Source organism: Clarias gariepinus, chromosome 11 (genome assembly GCF_024256425.1).
Source record: "Clarias gariepinus isolate MV-2021 ecotype Netherlands chromosome 11, CGAR_prim_01v2, whole genome shotgun sequence".
In the NCBI taxonomy this organism is placed as follows: domain Eukaryota; kingdom Metazoa; phylum Chordata; class Actinopteri; order Siluriformes; family Clariidae; genus Clarias; species Clarias gariepinus.
This window is the reverse complement of record NC_071110.1, coordinates 10,932,276-10,952,719: the sequence shown is the minus strand read 5'-3', so window position 1 is coordinate 10,952,719 and position 20,444 is coordinate 10,932,276. Positions and strand designations below refer to the sequence as shown.

General features: G+C 35.2%; 1 protein-coding gene and 1 long non-coding RNA gene across 2 annotated transcripts; both read right to left on the bottom strand.

Annotated features, from left to right (window-relative positions):
- Positions 1–4,014: 4,014 nt before the first annotated feature.
- Positions 4,015–8,125, bottom strand: LOC128533634 (uncharacterized). Its single transcript, XR_008361368.1, has 4 exons — positions 7,901–8,125; positions 7,475–7,546; positions 4,660–4,711; positions 4,015–4,432 (listed from the first exon to the last, which is right to left on the bottom strand). It is a non-coding gene; the product is annotated as an uncharacterized LOC128533634 (long non-coding RNA).
- Positions 8,126–12,613: 4,488 nt separating this feature from the next.
- LOC128533303 (uncharacterized) lies at positions 12,614–19,962 on the bottom strand. The gene is made up of 8 exons (XM_053507543.1): positions 19,915–19,962; positions 18,400–18,479; positions 17,935–18,315; positions 17,511–17,810; positions 15,935–16,228; positions 13,523–13,622; positions 13,316–13,354; positions 12,614–12,650 (listed from the first exon to the last, which is right to left on the bottom strand). The coding sequence occupies exons 2-8, from the start codon at positions 18,434–18,436 to the stop codon at positions 12,614–12,616; spliced, it is 1,188 nt and encodes a 395-aa protein (XP_053363518.1). The 5' UTR covers positions 18,437–18,479; positions 19,915–19,962.
- Positions 19,963–20,444: the final 482 nt, after the last annotated feature.

Below are 20,444 nucleotides of genomic sequence, written 5' to 3'. Positions count from 1 at the left end.
GAAAAAAAAGCTGGCCTAATAATCCTCTGACAATTAAAACACACAAACGTTATTAAAAAAAAAAACTTTATTCTTTCAAAACTAGCAAAAGTTAAAACAGTGATCTGCATTAAACAGGAGAAGACACATTTTATTTAGCTTAAAGGTCAATAAAATACCTGGAGACCATCAGCTGCTTATCGATAACATACTGATTCTTTTACATTACAACATCATAACCATTTTTAAATAGTAGCAAAGATTTCACTTTTGAAGACCATTTTGCCATTGTGTCAGACACAAAAAGTCCAATAGAAATGGTTTGGATGTCTTAATAGGTGTACATTTAGTCCTTTTTGGAATTCAATGTTTAGAGCACAGACCTGACCAATCATCATTCCTAAGGCTGCTGCATTTTCACACAGACCCTCAAGGACTACAGTCCCCTCCAACAGCTTGTTCATGCTCTTCCAGTAGCTCCAAAAGGACAGCTGTCACCCCTCTGATCCCAATCCTCTACAGCAGAGCTCTGGTTAAAGAAGCAAAACAGTCTTGTAAAGACAAAGATGATAAATATCCCAAAATATCTAATTATGATAAAAAGGAAAATATATTAATACGGCTATAAACCACCAGAGAGTAAAATACTGTTTCTGCAATTCTAATGATGGGCTAAAGATATGCTTTGTTTCATATTTAAAAGGGTTCAATATTTAAAGGGTTTACTTTAACATTCTCAGAAGTTTACATTCACACGTTTAAAGTGATGTTTTAAATTAACCCGGTATTTACTTAATTCGATTTGCATACAGATAAGTTAACTGATATAACACTCGTAGATGAGCATTAATGACTCTGAAGCTAAACTAACACAGATATCTTTCTATCCTTTAGTTACAGAAAACATCTTCTAATGCACAACCTTGGACACATCATCAGTGTTGTTTCCTGGACTCCTGTTGTGTTTCGGGTCTTACAACAGACACCCTTCTCCGGGCGACCCGACCAAGGCTGATCAGACCCCGGCCTGTGTCCAAGTGGCATGCTACCGCCCCCACTGTTCTCCCCTCTTCAACCAGAGCCATCTGGATGCTTTCTCCACTACCTCCACGTTGCTACTTATGGCTCTTCTTTGGTAGACGCCTGTTATGCCCAGTGTACCATAGCCCTTGCTCAAGGTGTGGCTGGCAAATCCCCGATTGCCTACTTCCACTGGCATACACCTGGTCCTCCACCCATTCATCCGACACTGCTCCACTAGCTCCTGATATTTTTCCCTCTTCCTCTCCTGGGCCTCTGCCATCCTCTCCTCCCAGGGCACTGTTAGCTCTAGCAAGATTAACTGTCTTGTGGCCTTAGAGACCAAAATGATGTCAGGTCTCAATGTAGACTGACATCTACGTCAACTGACATCACCCAGTCTCGGGCCGTGGAGAGCAACCCAGCAGAGCAGCTCTTTAATGTTTCCTCTGGCCTTTGTCCTTCCTTGATGAAGTGAATGGCCTTAGCTGTGGCTTGGCGGTATCGGCTGTCCTTGATCCCCTTGCTGATTACCTCAGCAATTGATTTAAGGACCTGATCGTGTCTCTACCGATACCGGCCCTCGCCTAGTGCCTTGGAGCAGCTGCTTAAGATGTGTTCTAGCGTCCCTGGCTTGGAACACAGCGGGCATGCCGGTGTCTCTACTTTGCCCCATGTACAGGTTAGATGGGCTGGGAAGAATGTCGTAGACCCCTTAAATCAAAAACCTGATTCTCTGGGGGTTCCATGTCCAGATATCCTTCCAGGTGACATTCCGCTCCATCGCCTGCTCCCACTTCATCCAGGCACCTTGCTGCCGCATGGCCACTGCTCTGCTGGTTCTCTCCTTCTCAACTGAAGCACGCACCTCTGCTGTTGTGGTGTGTGTTTTACAAGAGAAGGAGGGGAAACTGAGCAGAAGTTTGGAAGATGTTGGCAAAGTATCAAAAGCGAGGTGGCGCTCAGACATAAGCGCACCTCTCTTCATAGTAAAACATACCCCTTTATGAACAGAAAAGAGTAAATACCTTGCGCTGGTGCTCACGCCTCAGACAAAATAAACACCCCTCTAAGTCCTGTGTTGGGGATCCCAAACTTAACATACTGTACTTGGTGGCGCCATACATATGCGTCCCATCATAACATTAAGGGACATTTTGGCATTTGTGCTTTTCAACATCCTTGTGAGAGAACCAAAGAATTTTGCAAAAATGTTGTAATTTCTTGTAATCAGTACAAACAAAACAGTATTAACTTATTAAACATTTATCTAGTTGGGTTTTTTCCAGTGTACAGTGGCCAAAAAAAAATAACTCCCTTATTTCAAAAGGGTCAAATTCTTGGCCTCCACCTAGCAAAAAAGTATGTACTGTATGATTAATCATTTTCACACATGAATTGGCCAACATACAGTATTGCCGATCATATTCGAACCTAAAGGCTGTGACAGGCAGTGTATAATTTTGTTTTGCAAATAATATAGCATGAATAAATTAAACTAGGCAATAGGAAACTATAAATGAAAATGTCTAAGTGCAGCACAAATAAACATGAAATGAAATAATTGTAGCGTTGCACTGTAATGATATAATTTGTATATCAGAAAGCCATTAGCAGTTTGACAGAAAAACAAATTGGTTGTATTATTATTCACAAATACACATGGTTGTATATGACAAAATGTTTTTGTTGTTGTTGAAAATCAGTAGATATTCTTCTTTTTATAAGCTATTTTATGAGGTATCACCAGCATTGATTTTGCATTTGGGAGCCATTTTTAATAAAAGTAATATATAGTAATATGCACGGGAAGGGCAAATCTGCAGATAACTAGGCAAATTTATAGACAGGCAGAGCAGTGGCCAGCCATGGTTGCTAGGCAACCCGCCATGTTGCCAATCAGAGAAGACGCACCACATCTGTCCGGCAGGTTATTTAAACCCCCAGAAATCAGCACACTTTGTGCGAACATTCGATAGCACCAGGTATGAGAGTGGAACTCTGGTATATTGAAAAAAAAAAAGAAAAGTGAAAAGATAGAAAAAGATAAAGAAAAGTGAAAATACCTAAAAACATGTGAAAACAACAATAATAAATAAATAAATGAATAAATAAATAACTATTTTAAAAGAGAAGGAGGAGAACCCAAGCAGAAGTTTGGAAAAAGTCTGGGAAAGAATCAGAAGCGAGGCGGCACTTGCAGACATACAGTAGGCACACCACTCTTCATAGTAAAACATACCCCTAGAGCGGTGTATAAGCAGCCTTACTGTACCTTGCGCTGTGTGGTGCTCACACGAGGCAATCATCCTTGGCCAAAATAAACACCCCACAGCCCAATGCTCCTCCCTACACTTGTTGCAGGATTGTGTTATGAAAAAATATTGTTAGATTAAATACAGTTATTTTAATGTATTATGTAAATGTATATTTTTAAGTGTTATAACAAAATATTTCTCCTAATATACATTCATGTCATGTTTTGGTTTAACTTATTGTACTACATATTATAGTAATACCTAATAATATTTTTTTTTACCTTATTATGGTGAAATTACATGTAGCTTACATACATGTATAGCACAGCAATTGTTGTGCAACATATTTTTTTTAATGTGATCAAATATTTTTCTGTAAACATACAGTATAGTAAAAAAAATAATTTAGACATGTCACATATGTTGTAAAATACTGTAGTTAGGCACATTCCAGTCACAGGTACACCCGGTAGACTGGTGGCAAAAGGTAATGGATTGGGTAACCTTAGACACTACATTTTAATTAATGTTTTTTTGGTGTAATAATTGTACAAACTGAATTTTTAAAAATCTGTTCATATTGAAAATAAAAAAAAGAATGTGGTCAATTTGTTGATACTTTTTTTTTTTGTAAATGTAAATGGTACCAGCAATAAAAAGAAACAGAAACAGAAACATAATATAATTTATATTATTAGTAAAGTTGTATCATGTAACCGTTTTATAATATAATAAAATGTAGATTTATTCATTTATTTATTCCATTTTATTTTGTTATCCTTCTTAAACAAATAGGGCAGGTATAAGCAGGTATAAAAATAGATATTTTTCTATAAACATAAAAAAAATTAGTTGATGCTTACAGTAGATGTGTTTTTTGGAAAATATGTATATGGGTATAAACATCATTTAATGAATCACTAGTCAGTTAAAATTGAAGCAAAGATCCTGTACAGCAGACCTTTCAATATGTACAATATCATAGTATACTTGCCAACAAATGAGCAATAAATCAATAAACAGATTTTGTTGAAGCTATCATTTTAAAACAGAAATACACCTGAAGTGTAAAAAGAACATATAGAAAAAGAGATGAATTTCTGTCATCAGATATTTCCATATGTACTGGCATCACCCACATTGATGTAGTCATTATCATCATCATCAACATCATCCTGTAGAGCAAAGAAATACAGTAGGCATGAAAACATCTGTAACTGTCATCTGCACTAAATATTTTACAAAGGCAGCTTTTACATACTTTTATTTAATTAAAGCAGTTTTTTATTTTTAAAAAATTAAACATGAAATATGGTAAATGATGAAAAGCTATTAAAGGTAAATAATCATTTAAACAGGCAAATAGAAATAAAAATATATTTCTATGATGAGATTAACTTACAGCTGAACATCCAAAATCTTCATTCAAAGATTTGTTGTAGGCTTTTTGTTTACTAAAATTAGGTAAAAAAGAAAGATTCTGAATTAGGTTTTCAGTTTTACTCTCAGAAAAAAAAGATTATTATGTGTTGTGTTAGTAAAGTTATCGCAATTCATGCCTTAATTCATTAATGTAATGTACATTTATAACTAATGAGTACTGAGTTATAGTCTGTCAAATGTACTGTAAATAATAGTATACAAAGTATTTAAAACACAAACAATAAATTCAAAAAAATAATAAATTTGTTCAAAAACAAGAGAACAGCTGTATTTATAAGAAGGAGGTACTGTAGATACAGTAGCATGTTACACACAAATGAGGTTTATAATTATAATAATAGTTTAAATAAATTGGGATGGACAAAGACTATGATTTGGAAGCTAAAGTGATTAAGGAACAGTGTGCCGCACTTTCTCTTTCTCTCTCTTTTTTTCTCTCTCGGCAGCATCTCAGGAAGACAGAGACTGGGTCTTTGCCTCTGTCTTATACTTTATGCTTTCTTTTTCTTTGTCTTTTCTCTTGTCTTTGCCTTTGGCGCTGATACCTTATCGGTGCTACATGAATGATCATACGAAGGTATCAGGACCCCTAAATAAACACGCTGTCAAGTGTGGTGGGTTCACGCTGACTGCCTGGCAACTGCGTGTATAAATGGCCGTGCCTCTGTCTATTTAGAACGGCCCATTCTGAACAGCGCAGAGTATTTATGAGACCTTGGGGTTAGGGTGGTGAGACCCGGGTCATTACAGTGATGAAGCTTGATGCAAAATGGAGATCTAACACCACCCCAAAGTGTACTATTTTCCTATAAAAATCCCTAGTGTGATATATGTAGTTATAGGGCTAGACAATAATTCGATATCAAAATATATTGTGATAGAATTTTTTTCAATAATGGTGATACGATTTTTAAACACATTTATATATACAGTGGCGGAGTATCTGGAGTACCGGGAGTTTTCCCGGTGGGCTGACCCAGTCAGTACGCAAATATATAAAAAATGAAGAAAACCCTAATATTGCATCTATTTCCTACTCATATGGATGAGTGTGTCGATCGCACGGACGCCGCCAACAAAGAGCGTGTTGTTGCGGGAGAGAGAGATTGATTTACGACAGCTGTTTACGGGAGTGTAGTCCAGTGTGGGAGATGCATTGTGGGTAATGAGGTCCGGTGTGCGTGAACGTGAATGCGAGATGTAAGCTGGGATATAGAGCCTGAGTTTTGTTTTCTTTTCAGTAGTTTTTAGTTGGATTTAAGTGCAGGATCCACCCGAAAGGTTGTACTATAACCTGACAATGCAGCAAATAAAAGAACAGGCTTCGACCAGTTTGTCCATCTCATCATTACACGAGCATGAATTAACGGGCTGTTACGCTGCCGCGAGCAACATTAAAAAATAAAGCAGAGAAGCTAACAGTGTGTTTGTTACCGCGCATGCGGATGTATTGCCCTCCTTCAATATTAATTAGACACCTTCACTTTTAATTTACAGAGGGAAAGATATTGATCCTTTCTCGATGCAGCAAATTTCTTTGAGCAAATTAATAATAATTTTAATTGAATTGAATGAAAAGGAGGGAAAAAAAGGTGGAGCTAAAAGTTACACGAAAATAAGAAAAAACTTTAGAGGTAAATGCTTCAAATTAACAGATTCTGCCTTTGGTGTGAAGGAAAGTTACAGTTCCTCAGGCTTTGATGGCTCTAACATTATGGTCAGGGACAGCGAGGCTGGATCCAGCTGCTCACCACATCTCACATCATAATACACTGGATCGATAAAGTGGAGATTAATTTTTAAAACCACATACTAGTATAAAAATATAACAAACAAAAACGTAAATAAAAAAGTATTACTAAACATATATTGGGTCATATTTTTAAAACAAAGAAACAAAGGAAAGAACAATAAGTTCATTCTTCAAAGTTATTCAGATCAGTGTAAAGTTAGTATGATTTTAAAAGTGCTATAACTCCACCTGGCACATTTTCACCCAAGTGGAACAATCTGTCTACATGTGCAGTGCCATGGAAAATTATTTGCCCCTTTCTATAAACCTCTAGAGTCTGTCATAGGGTATCATCAACACTCAACAATGTTCTGGCCAGAGCAATGTGTTTAGTTGTTGCTCACTCTTTATTTATTTTATTATTTTTGTTTCTTTATCCTGGCAGAAGCAGTTTGTTTGTTGTTTCAATTTATATGAATAATCACCCTGTTCTACAGTAGTTTAAATGAAAATATATTATTGTTATTAGGCTGAGTCTGAGAGTTTTGTTTATTTTATAGTTTATTTTAAATTTGTAAAGGCTAAATACAAATAAAAAGTGAACCATATATATATATTTTTTAATATATATATAATTTTAATAGGAGGAGCCTGGAGTTATTACATATTGACTTTGCAAATTCAGTGTGCAGACATCCATTGTGTGTTTCCTCGGCAGTTTTTTCCTGAGGCTTTTTTAATATTGTCCATATCGATATCGGAATTATATCGTATCGACCAAAATTAAGAAATATATCGTGATATAAATTTTTGCCATATCGTCCAGCCCTATGTAGTTATGGAGTATTCGCATGACAATGTACATTCCTGTTATTGCTTTTGTCATAACACCTATCATGACATTCACTCATGAATGTTTATAGTAACTTAAAGTCATTACTCTTCTCTATTAAAGAGTTTTCTTTAATTCTGAAAAGTAATAGTATATTGCATTGTGAAATAATAGAGTGTAAAACAATACATAAAAAATACTGTACTGTACTTCTTTGGAGATGGAAAGCGCGGTTTTGAGAAGCTTGTTGTTCCTGACAAGGTGCTTTCACAATTGTTGGGCCTTAAAATAGAAATTTTGGTTAGTGGGTCGTAATATTTATTATTTGACCAATAAGCCTTTTAAAACTCAGATTTTATATAATATTTTTACAGTTGCTGGATTATAACAACAGCTAACATAATCTATAGTAAAAGCTAACTTTAGAGCTAATCTACAGTATCATAAATCACTTCTGAAATAAGTAAAATTTTCTCATTTGCTGTCAATAAATAATACATACTGTATTTACTGTAGACACTGGTTGCCTTAACCTGAAGACAGTGGTCAATTGTTGAGGTGTGCATTAACTGTGTGTCTTTCAACACCTTTTTTTTTTTTTTTACCCTAATGAAAATGCATAATAAATATACTTACTTAGCACTAACAGTCCTTTTAGGGTCTTTCCTTCTTCCATGGTGTCTATAAGGCAGTAAACAATAAATAGTCAGGTTTGGGGTAAAAACTAATTATAAATATTTTAAAGGTTATATTTCTTTTTCTTGTCTTTGATTTAGCCTTTCATCCTGTTTAATGTAACAAATTCTCCCATTTTATCTCTGCTTGAGACCACCACTAAGAAGGCCCTGCATCCAGTGGCTGGGTTTGGGGCCCTTGCTATCAGTCGAACCTGAGCCTTCTACATGGTGACCAAGAGGCACCAATGCAAATGATTACATAATTAATAGTATATTTACTAATAGTTAATAAAAATATATTTATTTGGTTTTAAGGGGCAGGCATTATAATTGTGTTCTAAGAGATATCCTAAGACGCTCCAGTCTTATTTGCAAAAAAGCGGTTATCAGTACACTGTAAACCCTGATTTGAAATCTAATTAAACAATCTATTACAATGTACTAAATAATTTTAAGTTTGATTGCCTTACATACAGTAGGTGAGTATATTGTACTAATTTGTAATAACTATACTTGCAATTTGATAGTAATGTAATAAGTTAAGTTAAGAGTTTTCCACCTCTTATTCTTTTAATTTTTTTTTCACTCGAGAGGCTGATTGTGAGCCGTTGAAATATCAGCTCAAAAAAGTTTTATCACCTGTTACTTTTGGCTTAACGGAGCTGGTGTAACGGTCGCTGTGGGCGGATGCTGCCCCGCATTAACCCAAGTAGGGATAACTGCAGGCTGGAGCAATAGGCGTGCCGAAAGGTCGGGGCATGCCGAAGGGTAGAAGGCATGTCGAAAGAAACTGGTGGGTGAATAGAGCTTTTGTGTTGGCCAATCAGCGTGCCGAAAGGTAGGGGGCGTGTCGAAAGGTAGGGTAGTGCCGAAAGGTTTCTCATTGGTGAATGAAGCTTCTGCGTTGGCCAATCAGCGTGCCAAAAGGTATGGGGTGTGTCGAAAGCTTTCTTATTGGTGAAAGGAGCTTCTGCGTTGGCCAATCAGCGGTAATCCTATTTATATTCATTTAATAGTTGTCGACGGACACATATTACTGTGAGACGAAACATGGACAGGTTTTCCCTTGAAGTAAGTAAGTAAGTAAGTTGGCAGTTTGCATCGGTGTCTGTTTTGCGCTATAGGTGTTTTTAGGCCTCGTGAAATGTTTTTAGGCCTTGTCATTTTATTCTGACCAAGAGTTTGAAGGATTCTGTTCCATGGACTGCCACTACAGCATAAATGAATGAATGAATGAACAGATTAAGTGTACAGGTTGGGTGGAGTTCAATCTTAAACGGAGCAGCTCTGCCTCTAAATAATATGTTTTATTGGCTAAAATTGTGTCTGTTTACTGAATAAGTGCCACTTCAAAGGTTACTAAACTGTACTCCTCCTCCTCTTTATTGTGGTGTTTTATGAATCATATTTGTCCTTATCATGGAATGTCAAAGTCAACGTTATTCTCAATTTTGCTACATGTAAAGTGCATACATATACAGAATTGAAATTACATTTCTCTCAACCCTTGTTACAAATAACACTTAAATAAAACTTAAATAAACCTAAAAAAAAAAAACTCTAAATAACACAAACTTGGAGAACAACAGAGTTAAGATAATTGAGTTACTATTCTGCAAAAAGGGCCAGTTTACAACACAGAAGGCTGATATGGTGAAAAATGGAACAGTGCAATGAAAATAGTTAAAGTGTGCTTATTTTAGTTGATTAAAGTGGCATTTTAAAGGGCAATATAAAACAGTATAAAAAACGGTGAACAAAACAGTATAAACAATAATGTTTTTAGTTTTTATGCACTTTTAGTAAAACTACAAAAAAACAACTCAGTTCAAAACATTCTAAGTGACTAATTCTGTAACTTTTTTTGGTCTTGTTTAACCAATACAAAGTTAATAGTATTCCAAAAATATTAAAATTACATTAAAGATTTTATGAACAGCTTGTGGTACGAGATTCTTTTAAATAATTGTAATTTGATTTTGATTATGGGTTTGATACAGTTAAGGCTAGAAGGAATACAGCTCGAGCTCTATTGGGCACATCAATCTAACGTTTTATTTTCTTCTACTATACAACAGTAAAACTTTTTGTATTACAGAAAGGATTAGGTTTAGACGTGAAAAATAAGAGGTATAACAATTCATTTCATTGTTAGTTTCCGGTCGAAGCTATATATACTATTTAGCCACGACCATGACTCAAACGCGCGAGGATGACGTCAGTAACCCGTGGCAACGCAGTAGAACGTTTAGAAAAAAAAATATTTGTAATATCGATATTTTACAGGAAAAGAATGGAATTTTATTGGATTATGTTGGCTGCATTACTTAAACGCATTAGAAAGAACAATAGCGTTTAATATTAGCCTTTAAACAGGCAACTTGTGCAACCAATCATGAAGAGCTTTCGGCTCGCCCCCTACCTTTCGGCCCGCCCCAACCTTTTGACACGCCCATTACTCCGATCTGCAGCTACCCCTGTCTCGTTCCACAGTCTACTAAATATGGTGAGTGCTATTTTCAAGAAGTACTGTATAAACCTGCTGCTTTTTTTTTTTTTTTTTTTTTGCTGTATTTTGCACTGGAGGGGCTGTGTGGCAGTTAAAATTTTGTTGTAAGGTTGTAACATCAACAATTTTTCACCCGCTAAGTTTGCTAGCTAACTGGGAACACGAACGCGCATTTAGCTAGCTATATTGTATAACATTGTTATTATCACTCTTTCTGCTGTTTTGGAGCAGTACAACGTGATGTTTTGTCAATTAGTTTGATGGTCATTTTACCTGTTAGTCATCTGTACGGGAATTTGCCACCTTATCATTTCATGGTCTGTTTGCGAGCAGTGAAACATTCTTCAACCAGTGTGATAGGCTATTGTCCCCCTCTTCCTTCATTACTATTTTTTGAGAACTGCTTGATATTTAACTTTTACTTCAATGGTTTACAGAATGGTTAATTTTATGCACATGAAAAATATAAATAGGTGGATGTAAATAAGGGGCCTTTTTGTTGGACAAGACTGCATTATCTAACTGCTTAACTACCGTATATCTTCTCTTTGTTAATCTGTTTTTTTTCTGTTAGGATGTAACTAATGAGGACCTGTACAGTAAAACACCAGTGTGAGTCCTCTACATTGATCAAGAAAAACCTCAGCTCAACCCATCCAGAGTGGACATCAGCTTATGAGGGAGTGTGGTGATGGATAAACTGGCCAACATGCTTCAGGCCTTTTTGGACTGATGTATGCTCTGCACCTGGACTATGATTAAACAACTGTTTAAATAATAAACAAAAAAAGGTTAATAAGACATGACTTATTCTTGAATTTCATGTTTGAAGTTTAAATAAAACAGGAAAAGAATATACTGTTTTTAATTTTTTTTTATATTTAAAAAATAATAATTTAAATGCTCTAATTTAGGTTTAATAGAAATAAAATATTCTCACTTTAACTTAAGATATTAAGTGGTGTGATTGGGTAAAGCAATTGATATTACAAACAATTTTAAGTTAAGTCAATTTAGTATTTAAGTTAAACTTACTTAAGTTTTCATTAAACATTACTTAATTTTTTTAGGGCAACCAGTTTCCTCCAATTTTTTAAGTAAACTCAACATGTCTGGGCTTACAGTGTATATACTGTAAGTAATGAGAGAATTTTAAGTTGGACAACCAGTAAAAGTCACTGTAGTTTAAAAACATTTACTTTCCTCTGATATGATGCCTTGCATGATGCTATTAAATCATTCTTTAAAAAATTTGTATTTAGACTATGATGTAAAATGTTAAACAAAATTGACTGGAAATAGAAACATAAGAATTCTGGAGTTTTAGTCATTAGTTCAGTTTTTTCTTCAGTAAAAGAGGAACAAAAAAAGGAACAAAAAAAAAGACAGTTTCAAGTAAATATACATTGTCACTCATGTTAAACAGTTGTTTCACAGTTCTGAGAAAGTTATGTCTAATTTTAGTCCTGTTTCTCTGTTAAATGTCTGCCAGTCTGTCAGTACTTTAAAGTGGCCTGCACACTCATTTAAGCTACAAGTAAGACATAAAAAAAATATGTCAAGGGCAGTGTGATGCTACATTCCACTATAGTAACACTACAGAGTGTTACTATTAGCACCCTAAAACAGATTGTTTAGTTCATGTTTAAATGAGATTCGAATATTAGATTGTAATAATGAGTACTAAAATACCCTCACCACTTCTTGAAGTGTATAGATCTCATACTGTAAGTTGACAAATCAATAAGAAGCAACAAAAAACTGTCACAGTACACTTTAAGGTTGGAATCGGACAAATCTGATGATATTCCCTTTGTGTTTGTGTGTGTGTGTATTTTACATTGTAAGTAAATATTAAATATACATTTTTATTTTAAATCTATTTTACTTATATTTAATAGCCTTGTTCTTTAAATGATGTTAACTGTGAAGAGTAAATATAAAAACATGCAACAGGTGAGTCTACTTCTGAGGGAATCAGGTTCTGTCTCTCATGCTCCACATCTATAAAATGACCAACTGACCTGACCCTGTTGATAACAAAAGAAAAACATCTACATCAGTCATTACAGAAAGCATACAGAAACTGTAACTCCCTAACATTCAGAATGGCATCTAAATATGCTGATTTACTGTTAGTGGTATGGAAAAATCTATACATGCTTACCTGCGAGACATTCTGGAGAGACGACTCAATACCCTGTGTAGAAAAAGTAAAAAGCGGGTAAGAAACAATCTATTTTTTTTATATATGATTAATTGAATTGCAGTGTTGTCTATAGCAGAACAGGTTATGTAGAACAAGTAAAAAAAAAAAAAAAAACTGTATTTGTACTGTATTTAAGTGATTCATTTGAGTTTTTATGTACAGTCCATGACAGATGACTCATATTGTTGACTACAACAATTTATCCATTCATCAGTTATGAAATGATGATTATTAGTGATTATTATTACTTATGAGGTGCTATAACACAATTTGTACAAATGTAAAGTACAAATGACCATTTTACATCAACTTTGGAAGAACACATCTATTCTTTAGGTAAACCAACCTATACAACTTACACTACACAGTGCATAGCTGTTACCATGACATAACTGGAAATACACGTTGGTATTTTCAACAGCAGCATCCTGAATAGGATAGAACTAAAACCGCCTTCTTCATTAATCAAAAATATAATTATAATCCAAAATATCTATTCTAGACTAATAATTTCTAGGTTTCTGTCTGCTTATTGCTCACAATTTTAAAACCTTTGAATCAATAAAAAAACTATTACCTGCTTAGTTGTTTGGTTAGCCAAGGCACCAAATACTGTAGGTAACAGTGGTGTGATGGTAACATTATTAATTACTTACCGATTTGGACTTCTAGATTCAAGCTCTTGGATCTGTATCCTGATGTTGATGTAAAAGAGAAAGAAATAAGTCTCACAGAGACCATAGCTGTATGTGTGTGTGTGTGTGTGTGTGTGTGTGTGTGTGTGTGTGTGTGTGTGTGCGTGCGTGCGTGCGTGCGTGTGTTTGTTTGTTTGATTAAACTGCATGCTTGTCTCACTGACTCACTTGTATTTCTTGATCACAAAATAACATGCTGCTCCAAATAAACTGATGGTCCCGAGTACAGCAGCTACAGGAATAATGACGTAGAAGAAATTCTCCTCCTCTGAAAAAATATGGTGAGATATTTAAGGTCACTATTGTTTCCACTGTTGTGTCCTTAAACACTTACTGTATGAGCATTTTACTTTAGGTCCATAAGTCTATGAAAGTAAGATTTGCCTTTAATTATTTTCTTAATAATATTTGCCTTTAAACTTAATAGCATTTGGTGATGGGTGTGTTTATTCATGTAATCTATATCATATAATGCCTTGATAAGTTATGCCTAGGCTGATTGAGAAATATTTGTTACCCAAGAAATGGCCTGGGGGCTACAGGACACCACTGAGGAGCTACTGTAAGATGCACAGTGCCTCCTCTCCAAGCTGTCCCCAAGAAATGAATGCCAAGACCTTCACCCTACCTTGCTAGCCTCTGTGAATTGACTCAATTCCTAACTTGGGAATGTCTCAAAAAATAGAACTAACGTTTTGGAGTGGTCAGACTTAAATGCGATTAAAATCCTTAAACAGGCCGCTTAGGCTTGAAAATCCTTCTGAAAATCCTTCAGTGTGGCTTAATTAAAATAAGTCAGCAAAAATTACTATAATTATCCAAATACAGTACTGGAATTAGACTAAAATTCCCTCACAGTCGATAAATGACTCATTGCCGGTTATTGCAGACGCTTGATTGCATTTGTTGCTGCCAAGAGCGGGTAAACCAGTTAAGGGGGTAATCACTTTTTCATATAGGGCCTGGAAGGTTTGTACAGCTTTTTTCCCTTAATGAATAAAAATATCATTTAAAAACTGCATTTTGTATTTACTCGCATTATCTTTGTGTAATATTAATTTGTGTTATGATCTGAATCATGTAAGTGTGACAAATATACAAAAAAATTTAAAAGAAATCAGGAATCGACAAACAATTTTTCACAGTACTTTAGATAGATTGCAGAAGGAGCTAAATGCAGACAGTGTGCTCAGCTGATCAAACCACCCCTTTAGAGAGCTCACTGCTTGGTACTGTGACAAACTGTACATTGGTACTGTTCCCTTTCATCCTAAGTTTTAAATTCCTTTAAAGGTCCAAAGGCAGTGAAAGGCCTACTTCATCATGCTGTTGATATGAAAGGACAATGACAGGTCCTGTGTGACATGACCTGAGGTAACAGAAATTGTCCACTCCTCTCCTGCTTAGTGCTAAATTCCCCTATCAACTAATAAGGTAAAGTTGGAATAAGTTATAACTAAGGAAGGATGAAACATGTCTGCCCACGGCTATTGCTTGTGGTCTGGGTGTCAGGAAGTTAAACATCCTCTGACACAAGTGGCGGCAGGTTTGGAGGATAAATACTAAGGAGTAGTAAAAAAAAAAAAAAACAGCATTTTGACATAATTTGTCAAGACAGTACGCAAACTGTAGAGGGTAATGTCAGGTAATGAAGAGGTGATTAAAGTCTCTGACCAGACTGTTTCCAGACGGTGGCAGACCCATGCCCATGACAAAGACATCCCCTCAGAGTAATGCTGTGGTCAAGACCACCTAAACCAACTTGGTGAGACCAAGTCACGACCAAGAGCAAAGTAGGGCAAGACTGAGTCAAAGACCAACACTAGACCAGTGTAAATCTTACGATGCATTTAACACATGAAACATAAAAACAATACTCAAATTAAATGTAAGATACAAATTTCACACACAATCTTGAGAAAAGTGTAAGATTCACAGAAAGCAAACGTTTTTTTAAAAGTTCTTAAATGTAGGTAAAAAGTTTTATACTGTATTATAAAAATGTTGATCAACTCAATGCATCTACACAAATGGCATTAATGGAAGATTTCCAAATAGTTAATGATACAATAATTTGATTCCTATAATATTATCAAACAAGTTAATTTTCTTACCACTGCACAGAAATCTTTAGATGTTTAAACTTTCAACAACAAAAAAAATTTGTAGCAAGGTGGAAATCATAATGCGCTTGGCCCACTCCCATTCTCTAGACAATGACCTGGGTGTCAGAAACAACAAAAGATCCAGACCTATCCTCTGTTGTGAAGAATACAGTTTAACATTGCTGGATTTTCACTTTAATATTGCTGGATTTTTCTGTTCTAAAGTCAAAGCTGCAGGGAATGACCATGCTGGAGCCCTGAAGGTCTTTGATCCTACTGGGCATTTAATACATTGAAAAAATCCCCCCTTAATTAAAGAACAAATCATGCAGTAAATAAAATATTTCTAAGCATTAGATTAGAATATTCATTTGAGATGTGTTGATGTTTACCTGTGTTTTACTATACTGTAAAACAGAACTACAGTACTAACTACTATACTGTATATGAACTTTAAATGATGCAACTAACTTACTTTTGACTTTTAAAGTAATATGCTCTGACATCTCTCCATCTGTAGTTTGAGATGTGCATGTTAAAATCTTTCCGTGGTCATCCTGGGATGCTTTTAGTTTTAAAGTGGAAATTGTTTCACAACTGTGGTTGGAACCCTTTTGTGTTTCAACAGAAACTGGCATGTTCCTGTAATTCCATATTATGTTTGGCTTCTGCTTTTTACATGTGTGGTTCACAGTACAAGTGAAGCTTTTCTCAATCCCTTCTATAGCCAGATCATGGGTTGGACTTATTACAGGTTTTTGAAAGTCACCTGAAAAAAATGATAAATTAATTATATAAAAAAATATAAAATTCACAATCTGACACATTTGAAAATTAAAAAAAAGCTATTATTTAGATGAAAATAAGGGATTGATACTGATTACTTTAAATTCATTTCTGATTTTTTACAGACCAAAGTCTTTGCACTGGTACAGTTGCTTGGTGGTTAAAATAAATGTTTATACAGTAAGTCCCCAAGATATGAGCGAGTTCCATTTTGAGAGCTTGTTCATAAGTCTAATTTGTTCATAAGTTAAACAAACATTGTCTAGCTACTAGGATACTAACACAGATGGTTGTACACAATATAAACTAGCATGTTTTATGGTCTTGTCCTTGTTTTTTTAGAATTGTGCTGATGGTTGAATGATTCATGTTAAAAAGTATTTGCCATCTCTCCATTGATCCATTCTTTTAATAATTTTTCACTTTTGTCTCCATCTCCATTATAACTTAGCATTTTTTTTAGCAGTTCCATCTTTATCTTAGCTGCTTTTATGCTTCATTACGGCCAGCCTGGAATGCAGACTGCACACACGTGACAGTGTATGCTGCACGTGTGATTTAACTTCCACAACTGAATATGAGCAAAAGCATGTTTGTATTTTCGAGAGATTGTAACTCAACTGTTTGTATATAGGGGACTTACTGTATACAATTTCATATAGGTGTTCCATGAAGGCTTGACAGTCCATTCCCACTTACTCATTGTTTTTTTTTTTCCGGTCTGTGTGCATGGAGTTTGCATGTTCTTCCCGTGCTAGGTGGGTTTTCTCCCACAGTCCAAAATTATGCAGATTTGACTAAAATTGCAATAACAAGCTACATTCGCCCACAGATTAGGTTAATTGGCATTCCCAAATTGCCCGCAGTGTGTGTGTGTGTGTGTGAGTGTGTGTGTGTGTGTGTGCCTTGCAATGGATTGGCCCCCAGGCCCCAGGCCCCCTGCAGAATAAGTGGCATCGAAAATTAATGAATGAATGAATGAATGAAATAGAATGGTATTACATTTATATTTTATGGTGTTAGGAATATGCTTAAGAAATCTTTAGCCCATCCAAGGAAAAAGTATTTCCTAATTATTTTGCATTTCAAGTGACTGGATCTTTAAATTTCATATTTCAAATAAATGAGCTTCTGCAGTCTACATACATTGTAACTAAATCACAAGCAGTATCATTTACTGATTTGGAGAATTTGGTAACTTGTTTTATAAAACAAAAATATGTAGCAAACAGATATACAGAGAATTTGTATTTAAGATTACTTACACTTTGCATTATGTGTTTTGTTAGTGGATGCAGAGAGGCCACCACTGTGTGTAACAGAACATTCAATCTCCTGTGTTTCAGACTCAACAACCCCTTCACGTATTAGTGTGATTTCCCACTTGCCGTCATCAAGGGGTCGCTTTTCCAATTTGTCTTCTGTTCCAATATTTTTTTCTATCCCACTCAGACTTAGAAAAGGGGGGTTGGTAGGGCAGGTGTGATATGTTTTGCACCTCACTGTGATGCTTTCCCCAATTTTACATCCGCCAGACGTGGCAACACTGGGCTTTGGTGCAGATGCTACCTCAATTAAAATGACAGAAAGAGCAGAAAGGTGTCAGGCAACACTACATTCATGTTTTAATTTTAACTGGCAGCATAACTAAAAGTAAATGTAAAAATGATAGTTAAATGTAATACTTACACTGAACATGAATTAGTGTAGTGACATCATAGAATTTGTAAGTTCTCCATCCAACATTTTCAGGGTCAATCCAAGTATATATTCTGTCTCCATGGTGGGAAGGACTAAGGTTCTCGATCAGTAGACTACAGTCCCTATATGTCCTATTATATAAGCTGGTTCTTCCTCTGTACCTTTCAATCACTGAATTAGGGCTTCGATTGTCAAATACCAGAGGATATCCACTGCTAACATACTGATACCATACTATCCGGTAAGGATCTTGAGGTGGATAGGATGAATAGGAGAATGTACATTGGATAACAAGACAAGATTTGTCTAGGCCATAAACACTGTGAGGCATGTGTACTGACCAGGCCCAGGTGTTTGGAAACAGGATGCCTGTTTCAAAAACATTTTATGTTAGTTTACAACATAATGTTGCTGTGCTACATAAAGAATGTTTAAGTTTAAACCACACTGTACCGTAAAGTATTATATCCAGTAGCAGCAATGTTTTCATCTTTTCAGGTGAAGGAGGACAAAAAGATCTGCTGACTCTAAAACTGACATAATAAAATGTTTTTAAAAAATTATAAGATAATTCATTATTTGTGTGTGTGTGTGTGTGTGTGTGTGTGTGTGTCATAGTCTGTACCCAGTGTTATTTTGTTCTTCCTGGTAATAAAAATTGCTGAATTTCAATTAATGTCTCAGTCGACACCTGAATCTATTTTTCCTAGTATATTTACTAAGATAAAAACTGCAAAAAGATACATAAAAAGACAAAAGCTAAAAAAAGTCACCATTTCAGAACAACCGAATTATTGGCCTGAATCAAGCACATCTAAGAAATTACTGTAATTAGATAAGGAACTGTCCAGCACAGTAATAAAACCTACAGTATAAGGACTTTACTGAACCTTCAATTTAGGGAAAGAAATGTGGTAAGAAAAAACCTGAATGGAGATCACTTAAGCACTTTAAAGATGGATGAAAAAATGACAGTAGAAATCCGAGCTATGTTTATTAATAAAAGTAAGAGCATTCCACATGCACAATGTGATGAGAACTCAGAGAATTAAGATTAAACAGCTGTGTGGATATAAGAAAACCATTTTTAAATTTTTTTTTTTTTTGAGTAAGCTAATTTGAAATTAAGCATTTTTGTCCTTTTACTTAAATGGAAATTTACTTGGATGACTTTTAAATTTACTTGAGTAAAATTTTACGTAGGGTATCTTTATTTTTACTCAAGTGTACTGTGTACTTCCCCTCCACTGTGTGAAACACAGGCTGACTGAGCACGACAGCATTTACTAAAGATGAACTACCTACTTAGTAACTACTGTACACTGCCAGGAAATATATTTAGAGGAGACAAATGGCTGAAGATGTTTCAATAATCACAGTAATAGGAAAGTACATAACCGTTTATTTTTTCATGTTATTACAGGAACGTTTTATGTGAGAGATTCGGGATAAAATTACTGCTGAATTGAGCATTTGTAAAGAAACCTGAGGTCCTGATATTATAACCCTCATGGCCGAGCTACTGTAACTTGAGCTAATCTCTTGGTCAAAACTAATCCCTCTTCACAAATTGCAGTGGGCATCACAGGTCCACATTTATCAAAACATACCTTTAAAGCTATGTCCCAAATGACTCACAAAGTTTGACTATCAAACTAACAATGCCCTTAGTATAAAAAATATTGGAAACCAGTTTAAAACTGTTTTACTTTATTCTAATGTATTAAAATCTGTCGACTAATCTAAAATATTTAAGGTATGAAAAAATGTGTTTTTCTGTATATATTATGTATGTACTAATTAGACTCTAATTAAGAGAAATCTGATCTTCCCTAGACTTAAATAAACCAGGATTCAAGCATTACACAGAGCACCAGAAAACGTGCAGATGTTTCTGTTCCATTTACTGACACCTGTTTCATTACCCTTTTACTTCCCACAAAATAATAATACAACACCCAGGAATACCTTAGCAGAGTTGAACAAAGCTGTGCTTTCTTTTTCTGTGGTCCTACAGCTGTCCTGTCAGAACCATTTAACAAACTGCACATTAATTTGACAGGCCTCACAAGTTGTCTCCTTTTTTAGATTCAGTGCACTTTAGTACACATTACTTCATATCCTATATAGTGTTTCTAGTCTGGAAGTACAGTGTTATTTATTTAGTCAATTGGAGGCGCACCCCCTATTCTCATTAATTACTTATTTACAGTACCCGTCAAAAGTTTGGACACAACTTTTAATTCCAGCACAGTATTAAAAGTAAGAGCATTCAACATGCACAATGTGATGAGAATTGAGATTAAACAGCTGTGTGGATATAAGAAAACCATTTTTTTTTTTGAGTAAGCTAATGTGATTTTGAGTAAGCTAATGTGATATTTTCCTAGTTTTTTTTTCTTAATTCTTTTTAATTTTAACTCTTCTGTGAAGAGTTGATATTGAGATGTGATCTGCCCTAATAATTGCTCTAATCTAAGGTGCTGTTAGTTGGTGAT